The sequence below is a fragment of the Hoplias malabaricus genome, chromosome X1, assembly GCF_029633855.1.
Source record: "Hoplias malabaricus isolate fHopMal1 chromosome X1, fHopMal1.hap1, whole genome shotgun sequence".
NCBI classification, from domain to species: Eukaryota; Metazoa; Chordata; class Actinopteri; order Characiformes; family Erythrinidae; genus Hoplias; species Hoplias malabaricus.
Genome location: NC_089818.1, coordinates 13,038,248 through 13,066,047, shown reverse-complemented (window position 1 = coordinate 13,066,047; position 27,800 = coordinate 13,038,248). Strand labels below are relative to the sequence as shown.

At 41.4% G+C, this 27,800-nt stretch overlaps 1 protein-coding gene and 2 non-coding genes across 6 annotated transcripts in view; all 3 read right to left on the bottom strand.

Moving 5' to 3' along the window:
* Positions 1-1,566: 1,566 nt before the first annotated feature.
* Positions 1,567-27,800, bottom strand: part of LOC136675508 (eukaryotic translation initiation factor 4 gamma 1-like) — a 34,076-nt gene continuing 7,842 nt past the window's right edge. For 2 of the 4 annotated variants that reach the window (XM_066652062.1, XM_066652064.1), the window contains 29 exons: positions 25,430-25,609; positions 23,708-23,807; positions 22,441-22,548; positions 19,255-19,391; positions 17,679-17,771; positions 17,482-17,563; positions 16,093-16,643; positions 15,758-15,998; positions 15,076-15,161; positions 14,757-14,937; positions 14,182-14,315; positions 13,810-13,926; positions 13,296-13,664; positions 12,996-13,142; positions 11,190-11,426; positions 10,898-11,002; positions 10,408-10,686; positions 9,876-9,990; positions 9,599-9,713; positions 8,172-8,434; positions 7,786-7,907; positions 7,494-7,666; positions 6,748-6,873; positions 6,210-6,291; positions 6,032-6,130; positions 5,524-5,658; positions 4,202-4,280; positions 3,265-3,405; positions 1,567-3,100 (listed from right to left, as the gene is read on the bottom strand). In XM_066652062.1, the coding sequence (XP_066508159.1) occupies positions 2,916-3,100; positions 3,265-3,405; positions 4,202-4,280; positions 5,524-5,658; positions 6,032-6,130; positions 6,210-6,291; positions 6,748-6,873; positions 7,494-7,666; positions 7,786-7,907; positions 8,172-8,434; positions 9,599-9,713; positions 9,876-9,990; positions 10,408-10,686; positions 10,898-11,002; positions 11,190-11,426; positions 12,996-13,142; positions 13,296-13,664; positions 13,810-13,926; positions 14,182-14,315; positions 14,757-14,937; positions 15,076-15,161; positions 15,758-15,998; positions 16,093-16,643; positions 17,482-17,563; positions 17,679-17,771; positions 19,255-19,391; positions 22,441-22,548; positions 23,708-23,807; positions 25,430-25,609 (4,782 nt within the window). In that variant the 3' untranslated portion in view covers positions 1,567-2,915. The remainder of the gene's footprint in view (positions 3,101-3,264; positions 3,406-4,201; positions 4,281-5,523; positions 5,659-6,031; positions 6,131-6,209; positions 6,292-6,747; positions 6,874-7,493; positions 7,667-7,785; positions 7,908-8,171; positions 8,435-9,598; positions 9,714-9,875; positions 9,991-10,407; positions 10,687-10,897; positions 11,003-11,189; positions 11,427-12,995; positions 13,143-13,295; positions 13,665-13,809; positions 13,927-14,181; positions 14,316-14,756; positions 14,938-15,075; positions 15,162-15,757; positions 15,999-16,092; positions 16,644-17,481; positions 17,564-17,678; positions 17,772-19,254; positions 19,392-22,440; positions 22,549-23,707; positions 23,808-25,429; positions 25,610-27,800) is intronic. The other 2 variants (XM_066652063.1, XM_066652065.1) reach the window with 2 other exon arrangements.
* Positions 7,268-7,343, bottom strand: LOC136676144 (small nucleolar RNA SNORD66). The gene has a single exon (XR_010796247.1). It is a non-coding gene; the product is annotated as a small nucleolar RNA SNORD66 (small nucleolar RNA).
* LOC136676145 (small nucleolar RNA SNORD66) lies at positions 9,489-9,564 on the bottom strand. Its single transcript, XR_010796248.1, has one exon. It is a non-coding gene; the product is annotated as a small nucleolar RNA SNORD66 (small nucleolar RNA).

Here is a 27,800-nt window from a genome sequence, read left to right as displayed (position 1 = left end):
AATTTATTATCTCCTCAAACAGATTTTAAAAATTCACAGAGACTTTTATTCTGTAAAACCAATACAAATATTACCAACAATTATGACAGATGAGTATAAGCCAGATATAAAATGATTATGCTAAAAATGTTGACACAGTGCTGGATTAAAATGATTTACTAATCTTATTTATAAATGATAACAAAAGAACCTAATGAAGGGGGAAAAATGTAAATTGGACTGTGACTAAAATGTAGCATTTTGTCTAAAATTCTGTTTAATCACCAGTGGTCCGCCCAGAAAACGCTGTGCAAAATCTTAGTGGACCTCCAACTTTGCCCTCAGTGGGCTGCCGTCTCCTTGCTATCAGGGGAGAGCAGCAAATGTTGAGGAAACATCTAAATTTTGTAATTCTTTTTTTTTTTTTAATCACATTTGTGAATTACGATACAAGTTAAGGCTACAGTTAGTATTTTCAACCAGTGATACAAAAATAGCCTGTAAACAGTGCCTTATATATGGGCATAGTCCTGTGATCTCATCCAACAGATTCTTAATGGGGGAAAAAAAAAAAAAATATATATATATATATATATATATATATATAATTTCAGTATGAATTGGCACCATAGTCAATGTTTTTCCAGTTTTACAACAGATTGATCTTTAAAATCTATTTAAGATAAAAGCAGAACAAGTGGAACCCCATCACTTAAATACACAGACCTGGCAACTCTGGTGATGGTAGTGAAGGCAGTGGAGCAAACCAAGGTGAGGCAGATGGGGGAATTCACCCCCTATCCTAAATCCCTAAAACTGAATTCTTGCATCTGTATTTAGTTTTTCAATGCATATTACCATAATATAGAATAGTTTTCAATGATTGTGGGACAGATTTGTCTCCCCCCCCCACGGAACAGAGGGTATATCCCCTCATCACCCCAAGGATTACCGCTCCTGAATCAACTCAGTATTTGCAGTACTAACATAATGAATGAGCTTTTAAATGAGGTAGTCTGGTTCCATCCACAACCACTGTGTCAGCAAGTCTCTGTAGAACAAAAACTCTCCATCACACCACTGTGGAGATATGCCAAATGTTTCAGGGTTAATTCAGATTTTGAAGAGATTGTAGAACATGGAGATGACCCTGCAGTGACGACTCACAGGGTAGGTATACAGCACAAAATGCAGGACAGCCCTTCAGAATGTGAGCAGGAGACAAGGCTGCAGAAGCCCATCCTGTGGTCAGAACTGGGAACTCCCATTGCTGCCGAGACCGGGCACTGATCCTGAAAGAGTTACCAAAATAATCGTGGTATTGTTTACATACGATGTGTCCTCAGCCGACAGTTGCTGTCCACATCCATTACAAGCGATGTTTCTGACCGACTGACTGCCAAGGCAAGAGGAGAGACGATGGTCTTTCAAGCCTCATTCTTGGAGATGTTTTAGAAACAATGCTTTCTATACATCGTTATAAATTAAATATTCACTGCGTTGATGTGTTTGAATCTGATTTTAAAGAAAAATCAAGTTTGAAAAACCAGCATTCACTACATTTTTAAAAACACACTGCACTTAGCAACTTGATAGTCTTTTATTTTTCAAATGATCTGTTTCTCCAGCGTTTTTTCCAGTTTCTGATGTGAAAGAAGCATTTAATCCTTAAATAATAAAGAAAGCAAAAAATATTTACATTTATCAATAAAACTAATCAATGGATTATTATTAAGCACCTCTCACCGTCTGGAAGAAAAATCTTAAATACAGGGAAAAAACTGCCATTTCCGTTGGAAAAAAATACATGGCATTAACGTCAGATATTTATTAGGTCTATTAAAAAAAAAAAAAAAAAGCAAAAAAAAAAAAACCAAACCAAAAAAAAAAAAAATAAAAATAAAAGGAGAAAAACCCTTTATTTTGTATGTACAGAACGCTCCTGAAATGTTTCCACTGAAAGCAGAAAAGGCTTTTTAGGATCATTACTGTTTCATCTAGTTGTTTATTTTAGTTCTCTACACTTCAAGTTTTAATGAGGTTTTCTCGCAATTTCTCGTAAAAATCCACTGCAGACTCAACTCGCTCTCAGGCCCTTTCTCTTCTCAGAGCAGCTCAGACTGAAGGAGGTAAAACGCAGGGGTTCGGGGAAGGCAGCGGAAAAGAGGATGGCTTTAAAGGAAGCATCGAGACCCCCGGCCCAGCAGCAAATAAGGGTCAGAAAAGTCAAAGTCCATCCCCTAAAACATCCTGCTCACAATCCGACCCTCCATTGCAGTAAACAGGAGGCAGAAAAAGGGGAGAATGCACAGAAACCCCTTCAAAACCCATCTGTTAAGAGAAGTCAGTAAATACTATGCTCATCTGCCTCATTCTCTTCCGAGTTAAAAATAACACCAGCCTTTTTTTTTTTGCAGAAAAACAAAACTAAACACAAAAATATCCCTACGCGAGCGCTACCATGTTTGATCTGACGTTAGAGACCCCAGTTTTCCCAGAACGATATACGACACTATTCACGCTGTCTCATGTAGCATGTCTAATATACCTGTACATTTAAGAGCAGCGCTGGTCTGAGCCGTTTTATTATTATTATTTATTATTATTTATTTCTTAAACTACATCATTAATAACAGCATGTTATTGTGAAAGCTTTGATGCTTTTTCTTTTTTCCATTCCCCCACCCAACTTCATTGTTTGTTGGGGGTTCATTTGTTTTGTTTTTTTATTAGTTTTTTTTTTTTCCTTTATCTGAAGTGGACACTTGCCACAAGAGGGGTAACTAGAGAGAGAGCTCCAAAAACAAAACACAAAAAAAATAAAAATAAAAAGCAAAAAACTAATGATTGTAGTTGAATCCGTCTGTTTCCTCTCAACAGAGAAGACAGGCTTAAGTTCAAGTGTGTGGACAATCAGCTCGGCACTCTGTTGGCCTTTAGCTGTTGGTGTCGGACTCCTCCTCTGCCTCTCTGAGCCAGTTGAAGAAGCCGGTGACGGATTTAAGAGCCACTCCTTTCCCCAACTGCTCCGCTGGGTCTTTACTCGACTCCCATTTGTAAAAGGCTTCCTCTTTAATCACGTCTTCATCATACAGAGCGTCAAACAGCATCCGCAGGAGGTCTGAGAGAGAAAAAATATAAAGGGGAGAAAGAGGGAGAGAAAATTGAGGCAGAGAAAGGGAAAGAAAAAGAGAAAGAAAGTGAGGGGGGGATAGAGGTTAATCACAACTCAACCAGGCCTTTATATTGTGACGGATGTGCTTTTGTTTAAAATAAACTACTCACTGGCTGGCTGCTCCATTCGCACCATGAGAGCCTGGAGAGCATAAAGTGCCTGGAGCTCTTTCTGCTCGTCTGACAAATACTTCTGCAGCAGCTTTGCATGCTGGGAAATCTGCACCACATCCACTTTGTAAGGTGTCTCAGCTGGAAGGACAGCACAAGAATTAGATACAGAATATACACAGCCAACTGCCCACTAGGTTTTAAGTTCTGGTCATTTCCTCTGCGCCCTAATGTCAGCTGATTCAGAGCAGAACTTCCACCGCGGGTTAGCGCATATAAAATAAGGAGCACTGTTTACTGTTTGGAACGGTTATAACTGGTCAATAAAACTAAAATCACAAAATTGGCACAGGTCAGTTCAAGAAAATTACGGACTGTAATCCAGTGTCCTGTGTCCTCTGATGAAGGATAAGAGCAATACTGTCTCTGACTTTACATTTACAAGGTGGACCAAAGAGTGTCTAATGGCACTTTTCCACTGCATGGAACCTATAGGACTCGACGCTGGCTTTTCCACTGCCCAAATCTGGTCTAAGAACCAGGTATTTTTTTAGGTCCTGTTTGCTTAGTTCCAGCCAAGCAGGCACTATATTTGACATGTAAACCCTGCAGATCGCTGATTAGCCAGAGACCTGTCAATCACCACAAAATGCAGAGCTCCAGCACAAACTTGAGACAGAGAAAACAGGACAGTTGAGTGGACAGTTTAAAAACTCCAGCAGCACTGCTGTGTCTGATCCACTTGTACCAGCACACCACACACTAACATACCACCTCCACATCAGTGTCACTGCAGTGGTGAGGATGATCCACTGTGTAAAGAGGGTAAAAAGGCTAGTATGCAGAGCAACAGATAAACTGCAGTCTAATCATTCAATTAGAGTGACCTTTGTGTGTGGTCAGTGGAGCGGAGAGCATGGACAAAAAGTGTACTTACAAATGGCAGACTGACACACGGTGGTCATCAGAGCTCGAATGAACTGATTGGACGCCATCTGCTGTTCATCAAGGTTCACCTGCAGAGAGTGTCACAAACATGTTTTAGCAACACCAATGATATATTCAGATCCATTTCAGAAAGCAGAATCAGAGTTGGCCAAAGTGGCTCAATAATATTTAGATCTGGTGACTGTGCAGGCCATGGGAGATGTCCAACTTCACTTTCATCAAAACAATCTTTCACCAGTCTTGCTGTGAGTATTGGTGCATTGTCATCCTGATACATGGCACCGCCTTCAGGATACAATGTTTGAACTACTGGATGCACATGGTCCTCCAGAATGGTTTGGTAGTCCTTGGCAGTGACGCGCCCAAGTATTGGGCCAAGGGAATGCCATTATATGGCAGCCCAAACCATTACTGATCCACCCCCATGCTTCACTCTGGGCATGCAACAGTCTGAGTGGTACGCTTCTTTGGGGCTTCTCCACACCATAACTCTCCCGGATGTGGGGAAAACAGTAAAGGTGGAGTCAGAGAACATGTTTCACATTGTCCACAACCCAAGATTTGCGCTCCTTGCACGATTGAAACCAATGTTTGGCATCGGCATGAGTGACAAAAGGTTTGGCTATAGCAGCCCGGCTGTGTATATTGACCCTTTGGAGCTCCCAACGGACAGTTCTGGTGGAAACAGGTGAGTTGAGGTGCACATTTAATTCTGCTGTGATTTGGATAGCCGTGGTTTTATGTTTTTTGGATACAATCCGGGTCAGCACCCGAACATCCCTTTCAGACAGCTTCCTCTTGCATCCACAGTTAATCCTGTTGGATGCATTTCATCCTTCTTGGTGGTATGCTGACATTACCCTGGATACCGTGGCTCTTGATACATCACAAAGACTTGCTGTCTTGGTCACAGATGCGCCAGAAAGACATGCACCAACAATGTGTCCTCTTTTGAACTCTGGCACGTCACCCATAATGTTGTGTGCATTGCAATATTTTGAGCAAAACTGTGCTCTCTCTCCCTCTGCTAACTGAACCTTCTCTTAGTGGTGCAATGTGCAATTAATGAAGATTGGCCACCAGGCTGGTCCAATTTAGCCATACAACCTCACACACTAAAACAACAGGTGTTTCAGTTTCATTGTCCAACCCCTGCATATAGATACTGACTTTTGGGCTTTCATTGGCTGTAGGCCATAATCATCAATATTAAAAGAAATAACATGTTGACAATTTATTGAGCTGCACCAGTAAATGACCACTACAGAAATCCTGTTTTAATGAAAAGCTTGCTTTAGACTCTACCCTCACCTCCACCCAGTCAAGGATCCTCTGGTTGCTGGCCTTGTCCTTGACGAGACGCTCCAGGTTTTTATTCAGTTCCTCAGCGCTCAGCTGCGTTTTACTGGACTTTTCCGTCTCCTCTCCAAGAGTGAACTCCATCTTCTGCAAGAGAGAACACAATTCTTTCAGTACACTGCACTCAGACCAGAGCAACACAAATGCACACCACAGCAAAAGTGGTAGGAGTTGTTTTTCCAATTTTCCAATGCATAAAAGGACAAGGAATTAAGTCTTGGGGGGAGGGTGTCTCAAATCAATATTTCTCCATTAGCCAGTTAAATTGTGCCCTGTCCAATAAGAAAATCCCTAGCTCTTGATTTGGGTGTAAATTATCTGGCTAAACTGAAAAAAAAAAAAAAATCCTGCTTAATAAAGAACCCCTGGGTTAATTCTTTGACGTTTCCTGAACTCTAAAAACAGTACTCTCTGGTGGGAACATCTAATAGAGGAGCAACATTATTAATATCCACCATACCTGTTCAGTCACAAACTTGTTGACGTCCTCATCCTCAGGGAGGAAGTCCTTCCAGTTGAGTCCAGCTTCGTTCCACAGAGCGCTTGCCTTTTTATGACTCTGCAGAGACGAGTAACAGTGTCATACAGAGATCTCCAGATACAGGGAACACAATGAAGAGTTAAGACATTACACTCACCAATCCTTTACAGAGCAGGTTGAGGATCTGAACCAGTAAAGTAGCAGCTTTCCCTAAAGGCAGCAGAGGTTTGGACACCTCCCTGAGGAAAAAGAAAACACAGCAATATAAAGACACAATCTCTCTCCACCCAGGATTTTTTTTGCATGTTTAGATAAATGAGTGTTTAAATGGATTAAAGACTGATTTAAAGACTAAAGGACGACTACAGTTCATCTGCTGATTTGCTTACTTTGTTAGCCCCCTTTCACCCTGTTCTTCAATGGTCAGGACCTCTACAGAGCTTGGAATACATGGGCAGTGGACTACTCTCAGTCCAGCAGTGACACAGGGGTTTAAAAACTCCAGCTACACTGGAGCAGCTCCACTGCTGTGTGAGATCCACTTGTATCAGCTCAACACCACTTCACTGAGAATGATCCACCACAAATCATACCTGCTCTGTGTGGACCCTGATCACTGAAGAACACTGGGTGCATCAAAGCATTGAGAGAGACAGATGGTCTGTATGATCAGTGGAGCCGAAGGATATGCTTACCTGAAGAGTTGCCCCATGGGAATTCCTCCCTCCTGCAGCACAGGGGTGATGATCTCAGCCAGGTAAAGCCAGATGTGTGGAATATCAATAGCCATATCATCCGCAACTTCCAGGATTTCCTGAAGCCTGAAGAACACAAGGTTTTCATTTTTTACCATACTTTACACTTACAGGAAGTGGAGATCTAAGGAGTGTTTTTGTCCCACTATGTAGGAGCGCTGAATCACAGGTGATTACAAATTCAAAGTTTAAATTTGCGTTGTTTAATGAGCCAGGTTCTGCATTAAAATCTGCTGCTCCTCGACTGACACTGCATCTACACATTCAATAATCATGTGACTGAATTACTTGGAGAAAAGCTTGTTTTTCTGCTTCACCACTAAAGAATGCTACAGGGCTCAGGTCTGTTACATTATACACTATGCACATGTTCCTTTAATGCTCCGCCTAACATGAAATGCATTAATGTAGAGTGTGTTCCTTTTTACTGTGAAACTGCAAATAGAACTAAGAACGAAAGCTCCTCAGATCCTCAGTCCCATCAGTGAAATTCAGTGGCCCAGACACGTGGCACTAAACAGAGGTCATCAGCGGAGCAGACACCGAGTGGGAAAGAACATTTAATTTGTAATTGGAACCCAGAGTGTGTCCATAAAAATGTCAGTGGAGCAGGGGCATCTTATGTTACAATGAGTGTTAAATATACGCAAAATTAATTTCTATTTTCCATTTCTATTTATCCTCACCCTTTGTAGTACTGCTCTGCAGTAAGGATCTTGGTGCTGAGGAGTTTGTGCAGGAGGAGACCCATATGCTCTCTGGCAATGGTGCTGCGTTCCAGGGTCGACTCAACGCCGTTCCGCACAAACACGAAGAGAAGAACCTGGCTGTTCAGCTCCTGAACGCATTGTACTGCCTCCTACACACACAAAAACAAAGCAGAGTTAAATACAGAAACATACACAATGTCAATTGCATAAAGCTGTGCTTCAGTATTTTCATCCCCATGCAAAGAGCACAGTCCTGTGCGCCGTTTACCTTAAGGTCATTGATGTGGAGATACTCCTCAATGATGGCCGTAGCCTTCTTCTCCACCTCCTCTTCGCTCAGAGCCGGTTTAGCCTGAGTCGGTGGAGGAGTGGGAGCGGCCTCACGTTTCACTATAGGACAGAAGAAAAATCAACGCATCATTAGGATCCGTTCAAGACATGTATAAACCCTTCGTTGTAACATGAATGCATAAGCGCATTCAACAATTAAAGTTCAACTGTTTTTACACAGATATCAGTGCTCCTTTTCAACAGATTATTAAAGACTGCTCATGAATGCAGATCAGCCTGGACCTGCACATCCATAAACTCTTTGATTCCTGTCATAACCAGATAACCAAGCCATATGTACACAGCCGGTGTTTCAAATCTCACCCGTCTCTTTGCTGCGTTCTCTCTCTCGGCTCCTGTGGTCGTCAGTCATGCTCGCCACACGGCGCACAGGATCCGTGACAGGTCGGCTCTCTCCTCCGCGAGCGCGCTCCTCCGTCTCTCGGCTGAAACTGCGCTTCGTGATGACCGCACGGTTTCGGTCCAGAGGTTTGTCTCTGTCCTCTCGACTGTCTCTCCTTTCAAAACGATCAAATCGGTCTCGATCAGCCCTGTCTCGCTCACTGCGATCCCGGCTGGAACTGCTTCTACACACAGGACCACAAAAAAAAAAAAAGAAATTATTCTCACAAAAAAAGTTTTAGTGCCTTTCAATAACCCCAAGACAATTCCCATAGAGAGCCCCTTTGACACATGCACGGTAATCCCAAAATGTTCCGAAGTTTACCTAGAGGAGTTGTATGTGTGAATATGACCACTCAAAACAATCGTCCTGGACCTTACCCATACTGTATCCTCCTCGTGCCCTAGTAAAGACTCCAGGTGAAGTCTGAGCGCATGTTAGAATGGTGCGGGAACGTTAAGGAGTTTCTCCTGCACATGCTGCACAGACATGGCACCATGCTTAAAGCACACGCTTCATTTGCCACTGCAAGAGATTGACTGATGCAGAAAATCTGCATAAGTGAATAACCATTCCGGGACATCTCTGGACCCAATACTCTGGAGTTTCTCTAGAAATTCTCCGGAGTTCATTCGTTAACGAAGCAATACACAACCATGCAAAAGTCTTAAGCGCCTAAGAATATTATAACTTAAAAACGCATACTTTATTCATAATATTATATATTTATTTTATACAATTAAAAATTGAAACCAAGTACACACAAAAAATATATATATTTTTTTTTTCTAAAAAGTAGTAGCTGTGTTGTGAGCAAGTGTGAAGAACAAAGTGTTTCAAGATGTTCTCTTTGATCTTACGAATTTATTAAATCTACAGCACACTAGATTTAACATAATGAAGTATTTATTAACCACTTAAACTTGGGATTAGATGATAATCTCAAATAATACTGGACTGTCACGAGGAAAGGGTTAAACCAACACTTTCACACTTACTAGAATAATGGGAGTGGATTTATTCCAATTAGGGATGTTTGTTTGGTTTTCTTTTTATCAAATATACCCTCTTAATGCTCAGATAAATAGCTTTTTAAATCCCATTCCTCAGGTACTTACAATTGCACAGCGCTGTACGCTCCAGATAAATATTTATATATTATTTCAGTACTTGGTGACAAGTATCCATGAATGTATCCTAAATGTAAATACAGGCTAGAACTGAACAAGTGCTCATTTCTCCTCAGATCCTCAGTCCCATCAGAGAAGGTCAGTGGCCCAGACACGTGGCACTAAACAGAGGTCATCAGTGGAGTAGGCACAGTGATTTTGACTTATTTTGTACTTGCCTCTGAGGAACCCTGCGATCAGAATCCATGGAGGCAGAGGAAGAGGAGGAGGAAGGTGCGGCAGGCTGCTGGAGAGCAGAGAAACGGTTCAGAGTGCTGGTTGTGCGACTCGTGTCTGGACCAGGAGAGATGCAGAGAGAAAAAGAGAAAATGAATGAATAAATTTCAAACATTATCACTCAAGAAGTTATTGATCTTACAGTATTTTTTGTTCTGTCCCAAAGCACTGAGAGTGAGTGTGGAGTAAAAATGGCTGAAGCCATGCTTGTGTTCATACCCTGTTCCGTGCTGGGTTTGGCTCCAGAGCCTCCACTGCTGCCCTTGCCCCAACTGCCCCATGAGCCCTTTCCTCCAGGTGCCAGAAGCTGGTTGTTAAAGTCCAGAGCACCAGGCTGTGGAAACAGAGCAGAGGGTTAAAAGACTTACCCCAAAAAAAAAGTGTATAATTCAGCTGCCTGCGTCAAAGTTAAAACACAATTCGCCAATTTTGATGCAGCAACAGACCATTATCAGTTACCTTTTAGCACACACTGCTCGATCTGGTTCACACTGTGGGACATGTCAGAAATACTGGTCAAATCTCATCTTCCCTTTCCTAACACTTCACAATATCCGTGTTAAATTTCATTGACCATATTAAGCCTGACCAAGATCACTTGAAGGAAATTGATCGTGTGCATAAATATGTGAGTCAACAATCAAATCTGCGTTCCTTTTTTTGGCGGGGGGACATTTATTTGTCAGGGTTTTCCTGTGCAATTTCTGGAAGCAGTGATTAGACATGACCTGGGATTAGCTGAGGCCTGTACCTTCGTGATTTTGCTGAGCCGGCTGGTGTCAATGGGTCTGTTCTTAGTGCTGATGGGAACAGTGTTCCAGCCCTCATCTTGGGGCTGGCTGCCTCGGCCCGAGGAAGATGAGGAGGAAGAGTGAGGGCCCCGGGCTCCTCGGCCCTGAGACGAATCCTTTTTGGACAGGAGCTGCTGCTGGACTTTAATGTGCTCCCTGTGCTCCTCCAACTCAGCCTCTTTATGGATCTGATCGATCGTCTTCGGGCCTTGATCTCCTCTCCTTGGAACCCAGTTATTCTATAATTATTCAGACAGAAGGGAGGGGGGGGGAGGAAAAATAAATAAAATAAGAAACTAAATACAAAACCAAGTTCAGAGTTTAACCACTTTTACTGGAGAAAAAAACTGAACCCAAAGAAAAAAATTACAGTTTAGATTTGAGGTTTTTGGTTTGGATTGTTAGGTTGATTATGATGTTGAAGTTATTAGTTGTAATAGTAGTACTTACCCGTCTGAGGTCCAGAACATCCTGCAACATAAAGCGGATTCTGGAGGATGTTTTTCTCTCCTTTATAATTTTCTCCATCTGGTTAAAATACTGATCCATACGAGGCTGTAGACACAAAAACAGACTTTTACTACACTAGACATTTATATTAATTGCCTTCCCTCATGCCTGAATTCCTCATACCTTCCATAAGACTTTCTGAATAGCATCTTGCCATTGTTTACTAACATTTTCTAGAGGGAAGCACTGTAAAAGCCTAAAATCTTTAATAAATAGAGTTAGCGTCTGATACCTTGGCCTTCTCAAAGTCAAGGTCTTTTCCAATTGTGGACAGAAGTCTGCAGAGGCACTCCAGACTCTCCTCATCATGGTTCTTCAGCAGCTTCACGATGCAGTCATGCATTATGGGCTCCGTCAGCATCTTCAGCTTGAAAAGCTCCCCAATGAACTTGATGTTTCCGAGCGAGCGACGGCGAGCTTTGTCCTTTGCATCCTCAAGCTCCTCCTTCAGACGCTGGCGCTCCTCCTCCTCAGACAAAAAACAAAGGTCAGTGATTAACCACAGCTCTACATAAAACAATAGCCTTATCATCCTAAAATGCTACAGGAGGCCTAAGTTGTTAATAAAGGCTGTTATATTTGTTTTAGTATTCCTGCTATTGTTGCTACACCTGAGTTTCATTAACTCGGAATGCTAACAAGCACAGCTAAATTCACACACTGCAGAGCTCAGAAAAAGCACTAGTCTGATAAAATCTGCTTTTGATTTCAGTCAGATTTTGTAACGTGGGGAACCATGACCTAATGGTTAGAGAAGAGGACTGAAGGACTGAAACGTCGTTGGTTTGATTCTCACGACCAACAGGAAAATTGGGGGCGGTGGGGGGTGAAGGAACGACAAAGAATTGCATGTTTTTAGTGTCATTTATTTAAAAAAAAAAAAGCCATGGTTAAACCCTGATTGTTCTCATGGGTAAATATCTGACATGTCACTTTTAGTCACAGTTGTTACAATAAAACAGTTGATAATGAAACAGATGTAGGTTTTCAGCATTCAAACTTAAGAACCTTTTGTCTGAGAGGGTTGAGAAGATTTGGAGAAGTATTTAAAAGCCTAAAATCCTCTGTAGCTATAGTTTTATTGTTGAATCTCAAAAGGTACCCTACATGTTTTGTTTTCATTTGAACTAATTAAAGTCTAATTTATAATTATACGTGACGTCAACGTGAAATTATAAATTGGGCTTTAGTTAAAGATGAATTAGCCTGACATACACCTCTCCAGATATGTAACTACACGTTGCAGTAATCAGATGGACACTATGTTGAGCTGTAGTTGTACAGGAACTCCACACTATAGAGACCACAGACTAGCCTAGCTAGAGATTTCCTCTGATATGGTGTGGACGTCAGGGATGAATAAATATGTTGAAAAAGAGGAAAAATCTCCGGGAAAAAAAACCCTCAACGAGAAGCTTTGACCACACGGGAAAAACGTGCCGGCTTTGTATTTGTTCCTTTCCTGGCACCTCGTGTTAACCTCACTTTGTCCCATACAACAACCTCCTTCCTAAATAGTGCACTTTAAAGATTTATAAAAGTAATTCTTCTACACCACTATATTTTGTACTACATAGAGAAGATGATGTTTGAGATTCAGCCCTAGTGTTGTGGCGGTGTAATTGCAGAGAGACACAGACACTAAAGCAGAAGTATAAATGTTAAAGCATAAAATGTTTAACAACACACAGGTTGTCCATTTTATTGACTTCTTATCGTGATACTTATCCCTAAATTTTGGGATATTTTCTTCCCAATTAACATTTAATGAACTATTGCCACCAGCCTCTGGAGAGTGAAGGAGAGCAAATACTTCCTCTGAGAAACGCATGGCCAGACCACCCTGCTTTATGAACTGCTACTAACACAACACTCACCAGCTCAACATACCAGAAAACAAAGCCCACATCTGTCCGTGTTAACCAGCACCGCTAGCAGAAAGATGAGCGAGACCGGGGCCATCCTACCCACCCTGACTCCTGATAACAGGCCAATGCTATGATCGCTGGGCAACTCGGGATACACAACAGTCTCTTACCTCTTTGGCAGCATCCATCTCTTTCTGCTTTTGCTCAAAGATCTCATCATCATCCTTGTCCTTCTCAAACTCTTTCTGACAGCGGTTCAGCAGCAGTTTACGGAAATTCACAGTGACTGTCGGTTTATCCGAGGTGGGGACTTTCAGCTAGACACAGGAAGGAAAATCACATTAATAGAAGGAAAAGAAAAAGAAACAAGAGAAAGCCAAAAAGGATAAAGGATAGGAAAAAAAGTAAAAGAAGGTTGTAAAATGAAGACTGAACAGACAAAAGTGCAGAGGAAAACATAGAAGACTGACCCCTGTAAGGCAGCGGCACATGTTGGCATAGGCTACAGAGAAGTTGGGTTCGGAGATGGCCTTCTCGAAGACGAGGTCTATGACTCCTTTGAGCCTCTCCTCTGTGTCAATGGTGAGCTCCGTCACCTGCTTCATCAGCTGCTGGAACATCTGTGGTGTGAGCTTGTTGAGGATGCCACGGACTCTGCGGAATAGGTCCTGCGTGCGGACCATCTCTGGGTCCTCTTCCTCACGAGTCTTCTTACCCGACGGTTTCCACGCCTTCTCTGCCCGGTTCAGCTGAACGTCGTCATTCAGAGACACGCTCGCAATGATCTTCCTTGGCTCCTTACGCTGCTGACCCTGCTGAGAGCGACGAGGGCCTGGGAGCTGATGAAGAGAGGGTGGTGATAAACAAGAGCTGTCAGTTTCTAGAAACGCACACACATACATATATATACATAGACAAAAACAAGAAAGAAGTGACGGAGAACGAGACATACAGACATAAAAAGCAGCATAAAAAGCAGCGTACCAGTCCTCGCCCTCCTCCAGGCGGCTGTCTGCCAAGATTAGCAAAGGACGGAGTGAAGTCCGGGCCACAGTTCATCAGACGACTGGGGTCCAGTGGCCGGAGAGGGGTCTTATTCGCCTGAAGAAAACAGAGAAAACAGAAACACATGAGATTTCAGGATTGAACACTTTCAATACCTCAGTGCATGGCATGAACTCCTGATGGGATCCAACAAATTAAAATAAAAATATGCAGACTTTTGTTAATAACGATCATTAAAATCATGAATAGATAAACATTGATAACATTATCCTAAACAACTCACTACTATTTAAAGGGTACTAAAACAACAATGACATTTCCTGCAAGTTTGTCAAAGACAGAGAAACTCACCTTGTCCAGCACCACCTCAGTTATGTGAGGAAGGCCCTCAGGTTTGCTCATACTGGCGCTGATAAACTGGAAGCGCAGCAGAAACTCCCTGTCATAACATTTCTTCTCCTCAGGGTTAATCGGCTTCCAGTGTTCTGCAGCAAGGAGAGAATTGAAGCTGAATTAAAGCCAATCTTCCACAACAATTAAATAAAATAAAGTGTACTTCATCCATCCATTATCCACCACTTGTCCGTATCTGGAAGTGTACTCAATTTCCTTATTACTGCAAAACCAGTTCACCAATCAAGGTGTACAAAAACTTAACGAAAACTGCTTTCCTGCTTGATCAAACAAACCCAAACTCGCATAGGAAGCTCTCTAAACTGAATTCCAGTGTGAGGATGCCATTAACTGCCAAAGAGAGGTTAATAAGTTGTGGTCATAAATTATGTAATCACACACACACACCAGTTGTGTTAAATAAAAAGTATAAATGTGTAAAAAAAATTATTTGTAAGAAATTATTCATAATAAAAAATTTGTAAGAAAAATTTGAAAGATTTAATTTCAACTTCGTCTGTAAGCTCCCTTACCCTCCTTGTACTGATATTTCTGCTCCACAGGCTTGGTAGCATCAGGCTCTATATTCTCAGTGTCTAGTTTGTCCTCTTTCTCCTCCCATGTCTCCTCTGGTTCCTCAGGGGCAGGGGCTGGAGGCTCCGAAGTTTGAACTGGAGCAACCATGGGCTCAGAAGCAGGTTCTTTCTCTTCAGGCTAAAACAGAGAGAATGGCAGAAACCGCATTAAAACAGCTGCTGTTTCTAAAGGCCATGACTTCAATACACTTTACACCATCAGCTAAAGCCCAGCAGGAGTTAGAGCTCTGCCTTTCACCTGAATAAAGGCACAGACCTCTTTAAAGGCATCTAGGAGATCTCCCACATCTTTGTTATTCAAATCCTTTAACTTCTTCTTCTTCTTTGGCACAGACAGGACAGCTGAGGGGGGAGGAAGAGAGAGAGAGAAAGAGTTTGAAGCCAACCGAGGACACACTGAAAACTGACCTTTGTCAGGTAAAAAATCTCATTATATCTTTAAAAATAAATAAATAAAAAAACCCTTGAGCACCTTTTAATAATGAAACAACATTGCGCCCCACAGTTAACAGAATCTTGAGAATTAAAGCTTTTTTTATACATAAGGTTCTTTATTATTAATATTTATTGTTTTTATCCTGATTAACACTTTAAAATTTAATCTTGTTATTTTTCCTATTATTGTTTTTCATATGTACTAAATTTCACCCCTCACCTGAAGCACTTTGAAGTTGTCAAATGAGTACATGAATGCAAGTGAATATTTATGCAGCCTGAGTTACTGAGACTTGAACGCAAGTCCTACAGCCATTAAATCTAACCAGTTGCCAAATAGTGCACTCTATCATGCAATACACTACATTCATATAATCCACAAGATCATTCTGACAGACTAATGCACTACAGGAAGAGCCGGGGGACAATATTCGCTAACAGTTCTATAATATAACTTGTCAGCTCAAAATATACTACTACAACAACAAAATAACTGAACACACCTTGCATAGTGGTCTCCTCAGAAAGAGTTTCCTCTGTCTTCACGTCCCCTTCTTCCGAGACCTCTGGGGCACTAGGGGTGCTCTCCTGAGCTTCTTGAGCCTTGGATTCAGCCTCAGGTTCAGCACTGGCTTTAGGCTTCTCCCCAGGCAGCTCCTCTAGGTCCTGAGGCAGGCCATTGGCCACAGGAACCTCCTCGGGCAGAACTGAAGATGACTCAGGCTCAAGCTCTGGATTTATCTTCTAAAAGTTGGTGGAAGAATAGAAAGAGGTGCTTAACTATTACTTAAATTAACCAAAATGGTACAATTTCACAAGAAGCCACACGCCCCATTACCTTCAGAGGTTCAGTGGGTGTGGCTTCAACAATTGCTTCTTCACTGCCATTGGTTGCTGGAATGGCTGCCTCAGTGGCCAAAGCTGTAGCAGTTACAGATGTGAGGGTGGGGTCAGAGGTGGGCTGGGCCTTTTCAGCCAAAGGCTCCAACTCTTTCACCTTGGGCTCCTCTGGTTCCACCTTCTCCACCTTTTCAGAAGGTTCCTCCTCTGCTGCTGTGGGCTCTTCTGGCCCCTCTGCTTTTGGATTTGGGGGCTCAGCTTCAGGAGAAAGAGGTGCGTCCACAGCATCCTCAGTTTTATCCTCAGCTTGTGGGGTAGGATTTTCTGCTGAAGGTAGAGAGATCTGAGCAGGTGGAGGAGGAGATGGAGAAGTTCTGAGCTCTGTGTCAATGTTCTGAAGCTGTGGGGGTGTCTCAGGGCTCTCAGACAAAACTGGCTCCTGATCCGGTGAGGTTTTAGTCTCGTCAGCGATGGCGCTTTGTTCAGGGGTTTTAGCTGGAGGAGGAGTCGCAGAAGTGCCTGCGAGAGCCACAGGCTTTACACAATCATCTGTAAACAAAATAAGAATTCTTTTAAAACTGGGCTTCCATGTGGAGATGGTCCAGGTTCAGTTTATTTACCGTCCATTATCAATAACTACTTTATTTAGTGGTTTATTTAGTGTCTCAACAAAATCTCCAGAGATCAGAATCAGGGCCAAATCAAACTTTTTTTTTTTTTTTTTTAAATGATCATTTTTGATTGAGAGCACGAACCTAAGCCTAATCCTGTTTTTTTTTTTTTTTTTTTTTTTTTTTTTCCAGCAGTCACAAGCATATAGGCATGTTCCAGGTTTACTACTGCAATGCTGCACTTGGAATTGGTTATAAAGGCATTTTTTTATTTTGTAAGCATGAATACATTGGGCAACAGCTTGGATTAGGGTAAATATATTCTTAATGCACTACAGAGCTATTCATTCGCCAAGCAACTACAGTGGATTTATTTAAAGAACTAAATGTACTAATAATTAATTGGGGGAAATATTAAATAAAAATAACAGAAAGGAATTACAACAAAGGCAAAAAAAAGAAAAAAGAATTGGAATTACAAAGGCAAATCATTTTGAATAGAATATTCCTAGGGATAGTATTCTAACACCAGGTTTTGCTTTCCTTTTGTGAATTAGGGATTTATTTTTTCACCCACTATTTGTATCCAGTTCCACCCCATAGCTGTTCACTGAACTCCCAAAACACGGAGGGGGAGGGAGGAAAAATTTTCAAACAAATTTGTACAACACCAGTGCTGACTACACAAACAGGAAGTGAGTGACTACTGTCACTATGCTCCCTTAGGACTCCATAGATGGCAAAAAATAATAATTACAATATAAATATGTACATACCAGGTCTAATCACTACAGCAGCTGGTGGCGGTATAGTTTCACCATTAGTTTGCGCTGGACCTCCAGCCTCTGGGCCGACAGACTGAGAAAAGTAGAGAGAGAATTAGCTTGTGATTGACTTTAATTCTCCTGAAAGACTATTACAAACGCTAAAGTAAATCATAAGTATAAAATTAAAAAAATAGCAGTGGACTGACCTGAGGTGGTGTGGGTGTAGATGCGGATCTTCCGCCAGACATGATTTCCTCCGTGATGTCACGTCCTCCCTGGTTTGGGTCTCGTATTCTGATCTGTGGAATTAAGGGATAGTACAGAAAAAATAATTAACTTTAGTCCATGTTTACAGATACACATACAGTGTCAGAAAGACAATTATATTTATATGATAAAAAACAATTTCTCCCCTTATCTATATACAGGACATGGTTTATTCTTATATTAAAAAAAGGTGCACTGTGTAAGATTTAAGGTGATCTATTATGTGCAGAAATTAGTACAGTTTACAGCCTCAATGTTCCCATTATTGTATTATCACCTGAGTTTTAGTTGCTTAGCCCCTTGGCCTTAGGCCTTTCAGCCACATCTGCGCTATCTGACAAGCCCTGACATTTTTATTAATTTCACCTACCAAAAAAATCTTCCCAAAAACATACAGTATTGTTGCATAGGTTTGTGCTGAATATTAGTGTGTGTAAGAGATGTATGAAATTCATTGTTTAAATTAAGTCTAAACATGGACTTTCAATAAAACCTATTTTCAAAAGGTGCTGACATGGAGAAAAAACACATTGTGAACCTGAAATTTTATTTTGATTTTTATTTTAATTTATTTATTTTTTTTATTTCACACACTGGCATTTACAACTTTGACACATTTTTTTTCTTCTCTATTGCTACAAATATGGTTTCTCAATACCTGTGGCTCACACATTGACTATTCATGAGTCAGGTATGAAAACACAGGTGAGAACTCCCCTCTCCACTATTAAATAAATGGCCCATTAGCCCCCAACCCTCCACTATTAAATAAATGGCCCATTAGCCCCCACCCCTCCAGTGAGACCAACAGCTGGACTGAATCATTTGGTTGTAAATGGGAGTATTTTAGTCATTTAGCAAGGACAACTGCTTTGGAACAACAAATCTAAAAATATGAGTTTCAGATGACTGCTCGAAAGCAGCTTAGACAATCCAAACCTCACTAGTTTACTAGCTCATCTGAGCTCTGTGCAATTACAAAATATTCTTTGGTTCCCACAGTAAACATTTTTTGGATTCCGGAACCTATTTTTGTTGGTGGAGCACCGAGCGGTTCAAAATTAGGTTTGTGGACCGGAATGGAGCCAACTCCACATTGGTGGAAAAGCGCTAAGAGGCCGCTCTGAATCTCCCATTGCTTTGTGTTTTTATTGCTGAAGTAGCAGATTGAAAAGTGAAGGGTGCAATCTACATCACAATTAGATGCCGCCAAGTATTACACCCTGCACCTTTAAAAAGGCAAATTCTTTAATTTAATTCTTTAGACTTTGGTTTTGCTGCTGTGCAGTGAGCGAACTCTGGTCCGATTCAAAGCTTTTCCTCAATCGATAGCTCATCTATTCTGAAACATTTTCAGCAGGAATGTATGAGGCTAAATTTCTTTAATCTGAACAGGCAGATGTGAAGGTGAATCACAAAAGTGTGCCAAAGGGGGGAAGAAAAAAAAAAAAAAAAAAAAAAGACTTAAGACTTAAATTAATAAAATTGTGAATCAAACCTCTTTCCACGTGTTACCTGTTTGCGCTCCCTTTTGTGCTGTTGGGGAGGGGCTTGTTGTGGAGGCGGGGCTTGCTGCTGTTGAGCAGGGTTCATTATAACAGGTGTGGCTGTGACTGTGGGCTGGAACTGCTGAGCAGGATAATAAGCTCCAGCTGAATGAAAAGGGAAAAAGTGAAACACACTAAGTGCCCAAAGTGAAATAAAGAAAGGTCACGACACTTCACATCCACAAGTCGACAAGGCCCAGCTCTGATCTCAAACCGTGCGTCTGCTGATTAAAATAAAAGTTTTAGCCACAAAACTAAAAACCAAACACCAAACATTTACCACCTGCATTAGGGATTCATCCACATGCAAGTGGCAATGTCAATTAAAATAAGATGGAAATAAACTGGATCTGTAAACAACCCAAACGACCCATGACTCCAAATAATGCATAAAATAAAACAGTGGTGTAAAAATGAAATATAAAGCCCTACTGGGATGAACTCTGTCAGGCAGACATTTGTAAGGAAACATGGTCCAGGTCTCCTCACTGAACCTAATGCATCATCTCATTCTCATATCACAATATGGTGTCCCATCAATTTGCACATTTCATAATCACCAAGTACAGAAGTAAGTTTGGATAAATGTTTGAGAGTTGTGTCCCTCCAACTGTAGCCCGTTTCAGACATGCACAGTAACCCAGAACTTTCCAGACTTTACCCAGCGGAGCTGTATGTACAAACACAAACGTCCAAATCCTTTGTAGCGGACTTTACCCAGACGTTTTCCTGCAGAGCCACCTAGTACACAGTCCAAGCAATGAATAGAGCAGGAAGTGTTTCAGAGAAACCCCCCTGTACACACTGCATAGGCATGACCCCATGTGGAATATTTCCAGCTGTGAGAATGTTTGACATGGAAAAGCTCCAGCTGTAACCTCCACGTGAGAAAGATCACCTCTAAAATTGTCCAGATCTGATTTACCACACATTAGACGTCATATGGGGAAAACTGCTTAGGTCTCATAAGACTGGACCAAGTCTTTGAGGCAGCATCTGCATTCTTGCCTTGAGAAGCAACACATTAGCTTTCCCACTGGCCGTTGCTGATAGGTTTTCTTCAGAAAGGGACCACGCTACTTTCTGCCTGCATTTAACGTACTGAAGCAGCATGGAAAACTGTCAGAAAGTTTGTCACTGTAGTAGTACTCTCAGGGGTACATATTTGCACCTTTAATCAGGGAACATAATTGTACCTTATTTTATTATAACTGTAGATTTTAAAATTGTGCTGATTTCTTACACACGTTTCATCTCCATGGCTTTGCATGTTATTTTTTTTTTTTTTTTTTTTTTTTTTAATATGACAGTTCTACAGGGTGAGCCATTTATATGGATACACCTTAATAAAATGTGAATATTTGGTGATATTAACTTAAGGTAGAAGTACATTACTGTCACTAAAGGTGCAAACTGTGTAAATGTATATTTGAAGGTACAACAGTGTTTAAAAGTCCAGTTTTACATTACATTCTTGGGAAGGAGGGATAAATGTTCATAATCTTTCATTATACAGTGTGGGCCTATGGATACACCTTAATAAAATGTGAATGGTTGATATTAACTTCCTGTTTGTGGCACATTAGTATATGGGAGGGGGGAAACTTTTCAAGATGGGTGGTGACCATTTTGAAGTTGGCCACTTTGGATCCAACTTTTGTTTTTTTTTTTCCATGGGAAGAGGGTCATGTGACACATCAAACCTATTGGGAATTTCACAAGGAAAACAATGGGTTTAACGTAACTGAGTTATTTACAAGTTTCTGACCACTTATAAAATGTGTTCAAAGTGCTGCCCATTGTGTTGAATTGTCAATGCAACCCTCTTCTCCCACTCTTCACACACTTATAGCAACACAGCAGGAGAAATGCTAGCACAGGCTTCCAGTATCTGTAGTTTCAGGTGCTGCACATCTTGATGTTATGGTGTGGTATATGGGGTACAAAGATAATGGGGCCATTCTTCATCAATGGAAACCTCAAGGCCACTGGATATGCGAAACTGCTACATGATGTTTTCCTCTTTATGCACTGAAGCTGGCACATTACCTGAGTTTTCCAGCAAGATGGTGCACCACCACATTATGGGTGTCAGGTACGAGCATTCTTAGATGAACAGTTTCCTGGAAAGTAGATCTGAAGGCAATTGTCCATGCTGTGAAGATACGAGATGTGCAGCACCTGAAACTACAGACACGAAGCCTGTGCTAGCATTTCTAATTTCCATGTTAATATCACCAACCATTCACATTTTATTAAGGTGTATCCATATAAAATGACCCACCCTGTATAATGAAAGATTACGAAAATTTATCCCTCCTTCCCGAGAATGTAATGTACATTTTAAGGTAAAAAACTGGACCTTTAAACACTGTTGTACCTTCAAATATACATTTACATAGTTTGCACCTTCAGTGACCAGTATTGTACCTCTACCGTACCTTTTTTTTCTGAGAGTGTACAGACCCATGGGTCATCAGTAAAAAGTTATATAAGTACAGACTAATGTTAAGGATTTTCACTAATGGTCCTGCCTGTATTAGCGTCAGAGGGCAGACACTCGGCCTCTGTCAAATAAAAAGTAGCAAGACACCATAAGAGAGCGAGTTGTTTTGTAAATTCAAAAAACACATTACCCTGATGATATGTATCCGAACACAACTACAATCACGCTAAGCATGGTGAAAAACAGGTAATTTGGCCTGTAGATTTCACAGGAGAGGATGGAGAAAGTAACTAATATGGCCAATCTGGAAGGAAATAAATGACAGAGAAGCTCTTGTAGAAGGATTGACCCCAAGACCCAAATGACATATCACATCCCAGTGGGGCTTCATAATCAGTAACTTACAGAAATTCTTTATGGTTTATCACTGTAAACACAACCCGTCTTATTCAACCACTACCAGAGTAAATGAGGGGAGTGCAAATATAACCTGAATTACTCACTGCTGATTTTAGTACCCGAGTTCAGCCCTAAAATGAACACTTAAGCAAAGGTACAGTTGTTTCATGAGTCTTTGGAGTCAAGGGTCCATGTGGAGGTCTCAGTGGCAAAAACTGATGCAAGTGCATGCTTCGAGAAGACAGTTTTGTAAAGAAAATAAAACAAAAGTAAAAGAAATACATATGTAGCCCTGCGTTCCAGACTCACCGGGGTAGCGCTGGGAGGTGAGAGGAGCGTGAAGAGAGAGTCGACCGTTCTCTCGAACTGCACCTCTCCCCCCACCCCCCCGCCTCTCCCTCACTGCTAGAGAGGCTTCTGAACCCAGAGCGAAAGAGAGGGAGAGAGAGAGAGAGAGAGAGAGAAGGGGTCAGAAGTGAATGAGAGGATTCATCAGGAAGCACATTATAATCACAGATTAAAAGAATGAGCAAGAGAGAAAATGAGGGAATGAGAAAATAGAAGAGATTCACAAAGCAGGGTTTCACAGGAAAATTGGACAGTATGGGAAATCTGCTCTAGAACTAAGGTTTAAAGCCACCCTCTGCTGTAAATGTAGCATTCTAATCTCAGAAACAGATTCAGGCAGACCAGGTTTCACACCTTACACAGCTAAGGAACCAATCACATCAAATAAGCTAGGCTTTTGAACTGCAGGACAGGAGTGAGTGGAGGTAGAGGCAAGGAATAATTGCATAGTCTTAGATAAACACTATGCAATAGATTATACTTGGGAAAAAAAAATTGTGGGAGTGGGGGATGTTTTCAAAGCGGCCGCCCTAAACATAAAGCACTGCAGGAAACCCTGCAGATTCTCTTTGAGTAGCTGTTACATGTAAAATGTTTCATGAAATGTACTGAAAATTATTTTGCTACTATTCTTGGCCACTTCTCCCTTGTATAAGAAATATACATATATATATACACACACACACACATATATACATATACATATAGTGCTTTAGGTGTCTAATGTCTTGAAAGCAACATTTAGCACTATAATTCTGAACAGAGAGGAGTTGTCTGGGTTTAATCAATGAGTAGAGGGGGTCTTAAATATGCTACATGTTGTTTCATGCAGCATAGTCGATTTAAAAGACTTCGAGTTTAAAATTAATACAATTAAATTTCTCTTGACAGCAAAACTCAGCAGGAAACGTGTTACAATGTTAGAAATCCCTGCAGTGTCAACCAGTCCAGAAAATTGCCATTAGCACTCTAATTACTGGCTTAATTGGGAGAGGGGAAAAAAAAAAAAAAAAAAAAAAAAAATACAGGGGGCGGGGGGAGATAATAAAAAGTGAATGTTCTTATTCTGAAAAATCATCCTGCTTTGTAAAACAAGTACTGGTCTGTAAATGTTAGTGTTACAAGAGGTCCTCCTTCAGAAGACCAGGAGCCAAAATTACTGGTGAGAGGCAGAAGTTTGGAAAGAGAAAGAGAAAATGGCCTGCGGTTAATTAATACAGACTCTTACCATATGTAGAACTATAATCTGGATTTGTTCCGGGGTAGAAGCTAGCAGGAGCACTGGCCACAGAATACTGCTGGGCCTGGGGCACGTACGGAGGACGGTACTGCAAAAAAACATGCAACAATAAGTCACTTTCTCTGGTGGTTCTTCTTCATTTTGAAACATCCTGAGGACTTAAATGCTATAGATTCTGCACTAAACATACACAAACTGTAGACTTTTTAATGGTGCTATTCAATAGCAAGGGTCCGGCTCTACACAACTCGGCTCACTTAAAGCTTGTCGCTTTTCCACTGGCAGGGCTCCCCTGCAAAATTGGAGCAGGTGACGTCACAAAATCTCTTCTCTAACAGAAATCGCTGGCTGTGAAACCACAATGTCCGCTGTAAAGTTAGGCACTGTTTACTCATTGCGTATTTGCATGTTTTCGTTTTTTTGGACTGAACACTGCTCCACACTCCAGTTCTAACAGATCAGTTTTCCTTGTTGCATTTTTGGCTTTCACTGTCAATTTTCGTAACACTGCAGACAGAGGGGATTATTTCGGACATAATCCTCAAAAGAGAGACTTCTCTTTTAAACTTTTAAAACACTGAGCCTGATTTTAACGGATGAGTAATAGGCAGGTCAAAGTTTGAATACGAACAAACGTAAATTAACGACGTTTTTCATATTGAGTCCGGCACGGCACGTGCTTCACGGCCAAGCGCTCAAGATATCTAGCACCAATGTGCCTATAGCTCGGATGACTCAGCACTTTCCACATGGATTGAGCATGAGGAAACACAGGTTTTATAGTCAGCATTTCACACATTTTTGTTAGGGAAACGGTTAGGAGACACCTACATTGGTCTGCACAGAGTGCAGGTGTTCTTATAGATGGGAGAACAACTTTGTGGTATTCCCTCCTTTAGCTGCCACTTTACATCCACATTGTTTACAAACGCATCCGAAGTAGTCCCACACGGCTGAATTTAATTTAGAGTTTGGTTTTAGGGGGATGGAAACTGGTTAAATTTGAACATGGCACCAGTTACCAAGGCAGAGCTGCACTGCGCATGTGCGGGTGAGATTTTCATCTGGCTGCCTTTGTCCTTTAATACCGGTAATAAACAAACATCCAAGGTATGATAACCTTGCATTTTAATACTGTTGTATACCGCAAAACCAGTTACCAATACAACCCTAGTAGTAATCCCCTTTCACACGGGAGATGCACTAGTGGAAAGCAACCAGTTAAAAGCGACCCAAGCCGATCCCATGCAGTGGAAACATGCATTAACAAAACTTCTATGTTTTAGTCAAAACCTCACAATCCATCATCCCTCCATACAAAGCTTTTAGTAGGGTGGAGAGCACTGGTGGAGGTGGAATAAAATGACATGAAGACACCTGGTTCCATTCACTACTTGAGAGAAATGAGGCTCTACAATCATCACAGACTGCACAGTAAAACTCTCCATCATTGAGTTTACAGCTCAAGCAGAGGATTATGGAGGAATTTTGAGAAAGTCACTAGACATCCCCATTATGACCGACACAGTCTATGCACTCAGCTGTGAAGGTATGGTGTTATATTTTGGATGTTCTGGCTAATTCTGCACTTGCTAATTTTTCACAGAAAATTATTGTGCAGAAATTCTGAGAAATCTATAGGCTTGTCATTCATGTTGTTCAGGAATGCCCCCTCTGAATCCCAGCTGGAGTTTTTGGATGTCTGATTACCTGTCCAGGTTGAATGAAGTATGCTGGGGCCTGAGAGTTGGGAAACTGCAGTTGCTGCTGGGAGATCATCATCATCTGTGAGTTGGAGGGGTAAACATGTCCGGTGGCCACCGCCCGAGTGGTGGAGTTGGGGGGCACCCGCGGGGCACTGCTAGACAGGTTCGGCCGGTTGTGGTAATACTGAGAAAGGAGACAAAGTGAGGAGCGCAAAGACTTAATGAACCATTCAAAGTCAACTTTGTGAAGTCATTAAAAACAAATACAATCCCTGTCAGAACAAAACCTTACATCTACACAAACTTAAATTCAGAACAAAAAGCAATTCTACATCAGTACCAAGTGATCTGATTGGATGACAGATGTTCCCTGGGCACTGATATGGAGAAAAGCAGCCAATGGACTTTAAATTCTACAGGGTGGGTAGAATTTAATAAGGTGTAGTGGATACACCTTATTAAAATGTGAATCGTTGGTGATATTAACTTCCTGTTTGTGGGACATTAGTATATTGGAGGGGGCAAACTTTTCAAGATGGGCGGTGAACATGGTGGCCATTTTGAAGCCGGCCATTTGGATCCAACTTTTGTTTTTTTTTCCCCATGGGAAGAGGGTCATGTGACATCACTTATTGAGAGTTTCACAAGAAAATCAATGTGTGCTTGGTTTCAATATAACTTTATTCTTTCTGATCACTTATTAAATGTGTTCAAAGTGCTGCCCATTGTGTTGGATTGTCAATGCAACCCTCTTCTCCCACTCTTCACACACTGATAGCAACACCGCAGGAGAAATGCTAGCACAGGCTTCCAGTATCCGTAGTCTCAGGTGCTGCACATCTCGTATCTTCACAGCATGGACAATTGCCTTCAGATGACCCAAAAGATAAAAGTCTAAGACCTTGGAGGCCATTCAACTGGCCCACGACGACCAATCCACTTTCCAGGAAACTGTTCATCTAGGAATGCTCGGACCTGACACCCATAATGTGGTGGTGCACCATCTTGCTGGAAAAACTCATGGAACGTGCCAGCTTCAGTGCATAAAGAGAAAAACACATCATGTAGCAATTTCGCATATCCAGTGGCCTTGAGGTTTCCATTGATGAAGAATGGCCCCACTATCTTTGTACCCCATATACCACACCATACCATCAAGATGTGCAGCACCTGAAACTACGGACACTGGAAGCCTGTGCTAGCATTTCTCCTGCGGTGTTGCTATCAGTGTGTGAAGAGTGGGAGAAGAGGGTTGCATTGACAATCCAACACAATGGGCAGCACTTGGAACACATTTTATAAGTGATCAAATACTTGTAAATAACTCATGAAAGAATGAAGTTACGTTAAAACCAAGCACACCACTGATTTTCTTGTGAAACTCCCAATATGTTTGTGTCACATGAGCCTCTTCCCATTGAAAAAGCAAAAGTCGGATTCAAAATGCCCGACTTCAAAATGGCTGCCATGTTCACCACCCATCTTGACAAGTTTCCCCCCTCCCATATACTAATGTGCCACAAACAGAAAGTTAATATCACCAACCATTCACATTTTATTAAGGTGTATCCATATAAATGGCCCACCCTATACATGCATCTATCCACCTCTGCTCTTTTCAACCAGTTTGAACCAGTTTCCCTTACATTCCCAAATGACTTGGTATCACAGATGAAGCCTACAATTCACTTGGTGAAATCATTCCTTCATGTCTTTTAAGAGAGTCATTTGATGCCATAGGTCCCAGGGGTTATTTTGTACCCTAATTGCCAGCTTGTCCACAGGCAACATTCCATATTGTTTCAACCATGCATTCAAGTATGTTCTACAGACCATCTCAGAGTGGATTTTTAAATGTTTGTGTTGCTTGGCCACATTACAATCCCAGTCTATTTGGAGGCAAATTAATGATTAAATACATAAACCAATAAATCTTTTGAGGCTAACTATTCACTATTAAACTGCACTTGTATAAGTGTTGTACAAAGCAGGATCACACTAGAGATGGCACCGTTACTGAATATCAGAGAGGCTGGGTTTATATTTCTACAACCCAACAGCAGCACCTCTAGCCTAACACTGCTCAAATTACGCCTCACCTAAAAAAGCAGCCCACAACACTACCTTTAATCTTCAACACTTCTACCCCTGCCTCACTTCAGTGGCAGGCTGCAAAGGTAAGGCCAAAACAGACCTGAGTGTGGCATCACAAACATGATTTAGAATAGGCTGATCCGCTATAATGGATTTGAAATTAAAATGTATCTTTTCCACTTATCCATTCCAGGGGTGCAGTCTGAAATGTACATCTTGAATTGAATATATAATTATTTAAAAAACTCAACTGTAATTAAAATCACTCAGTTCACAGTTAA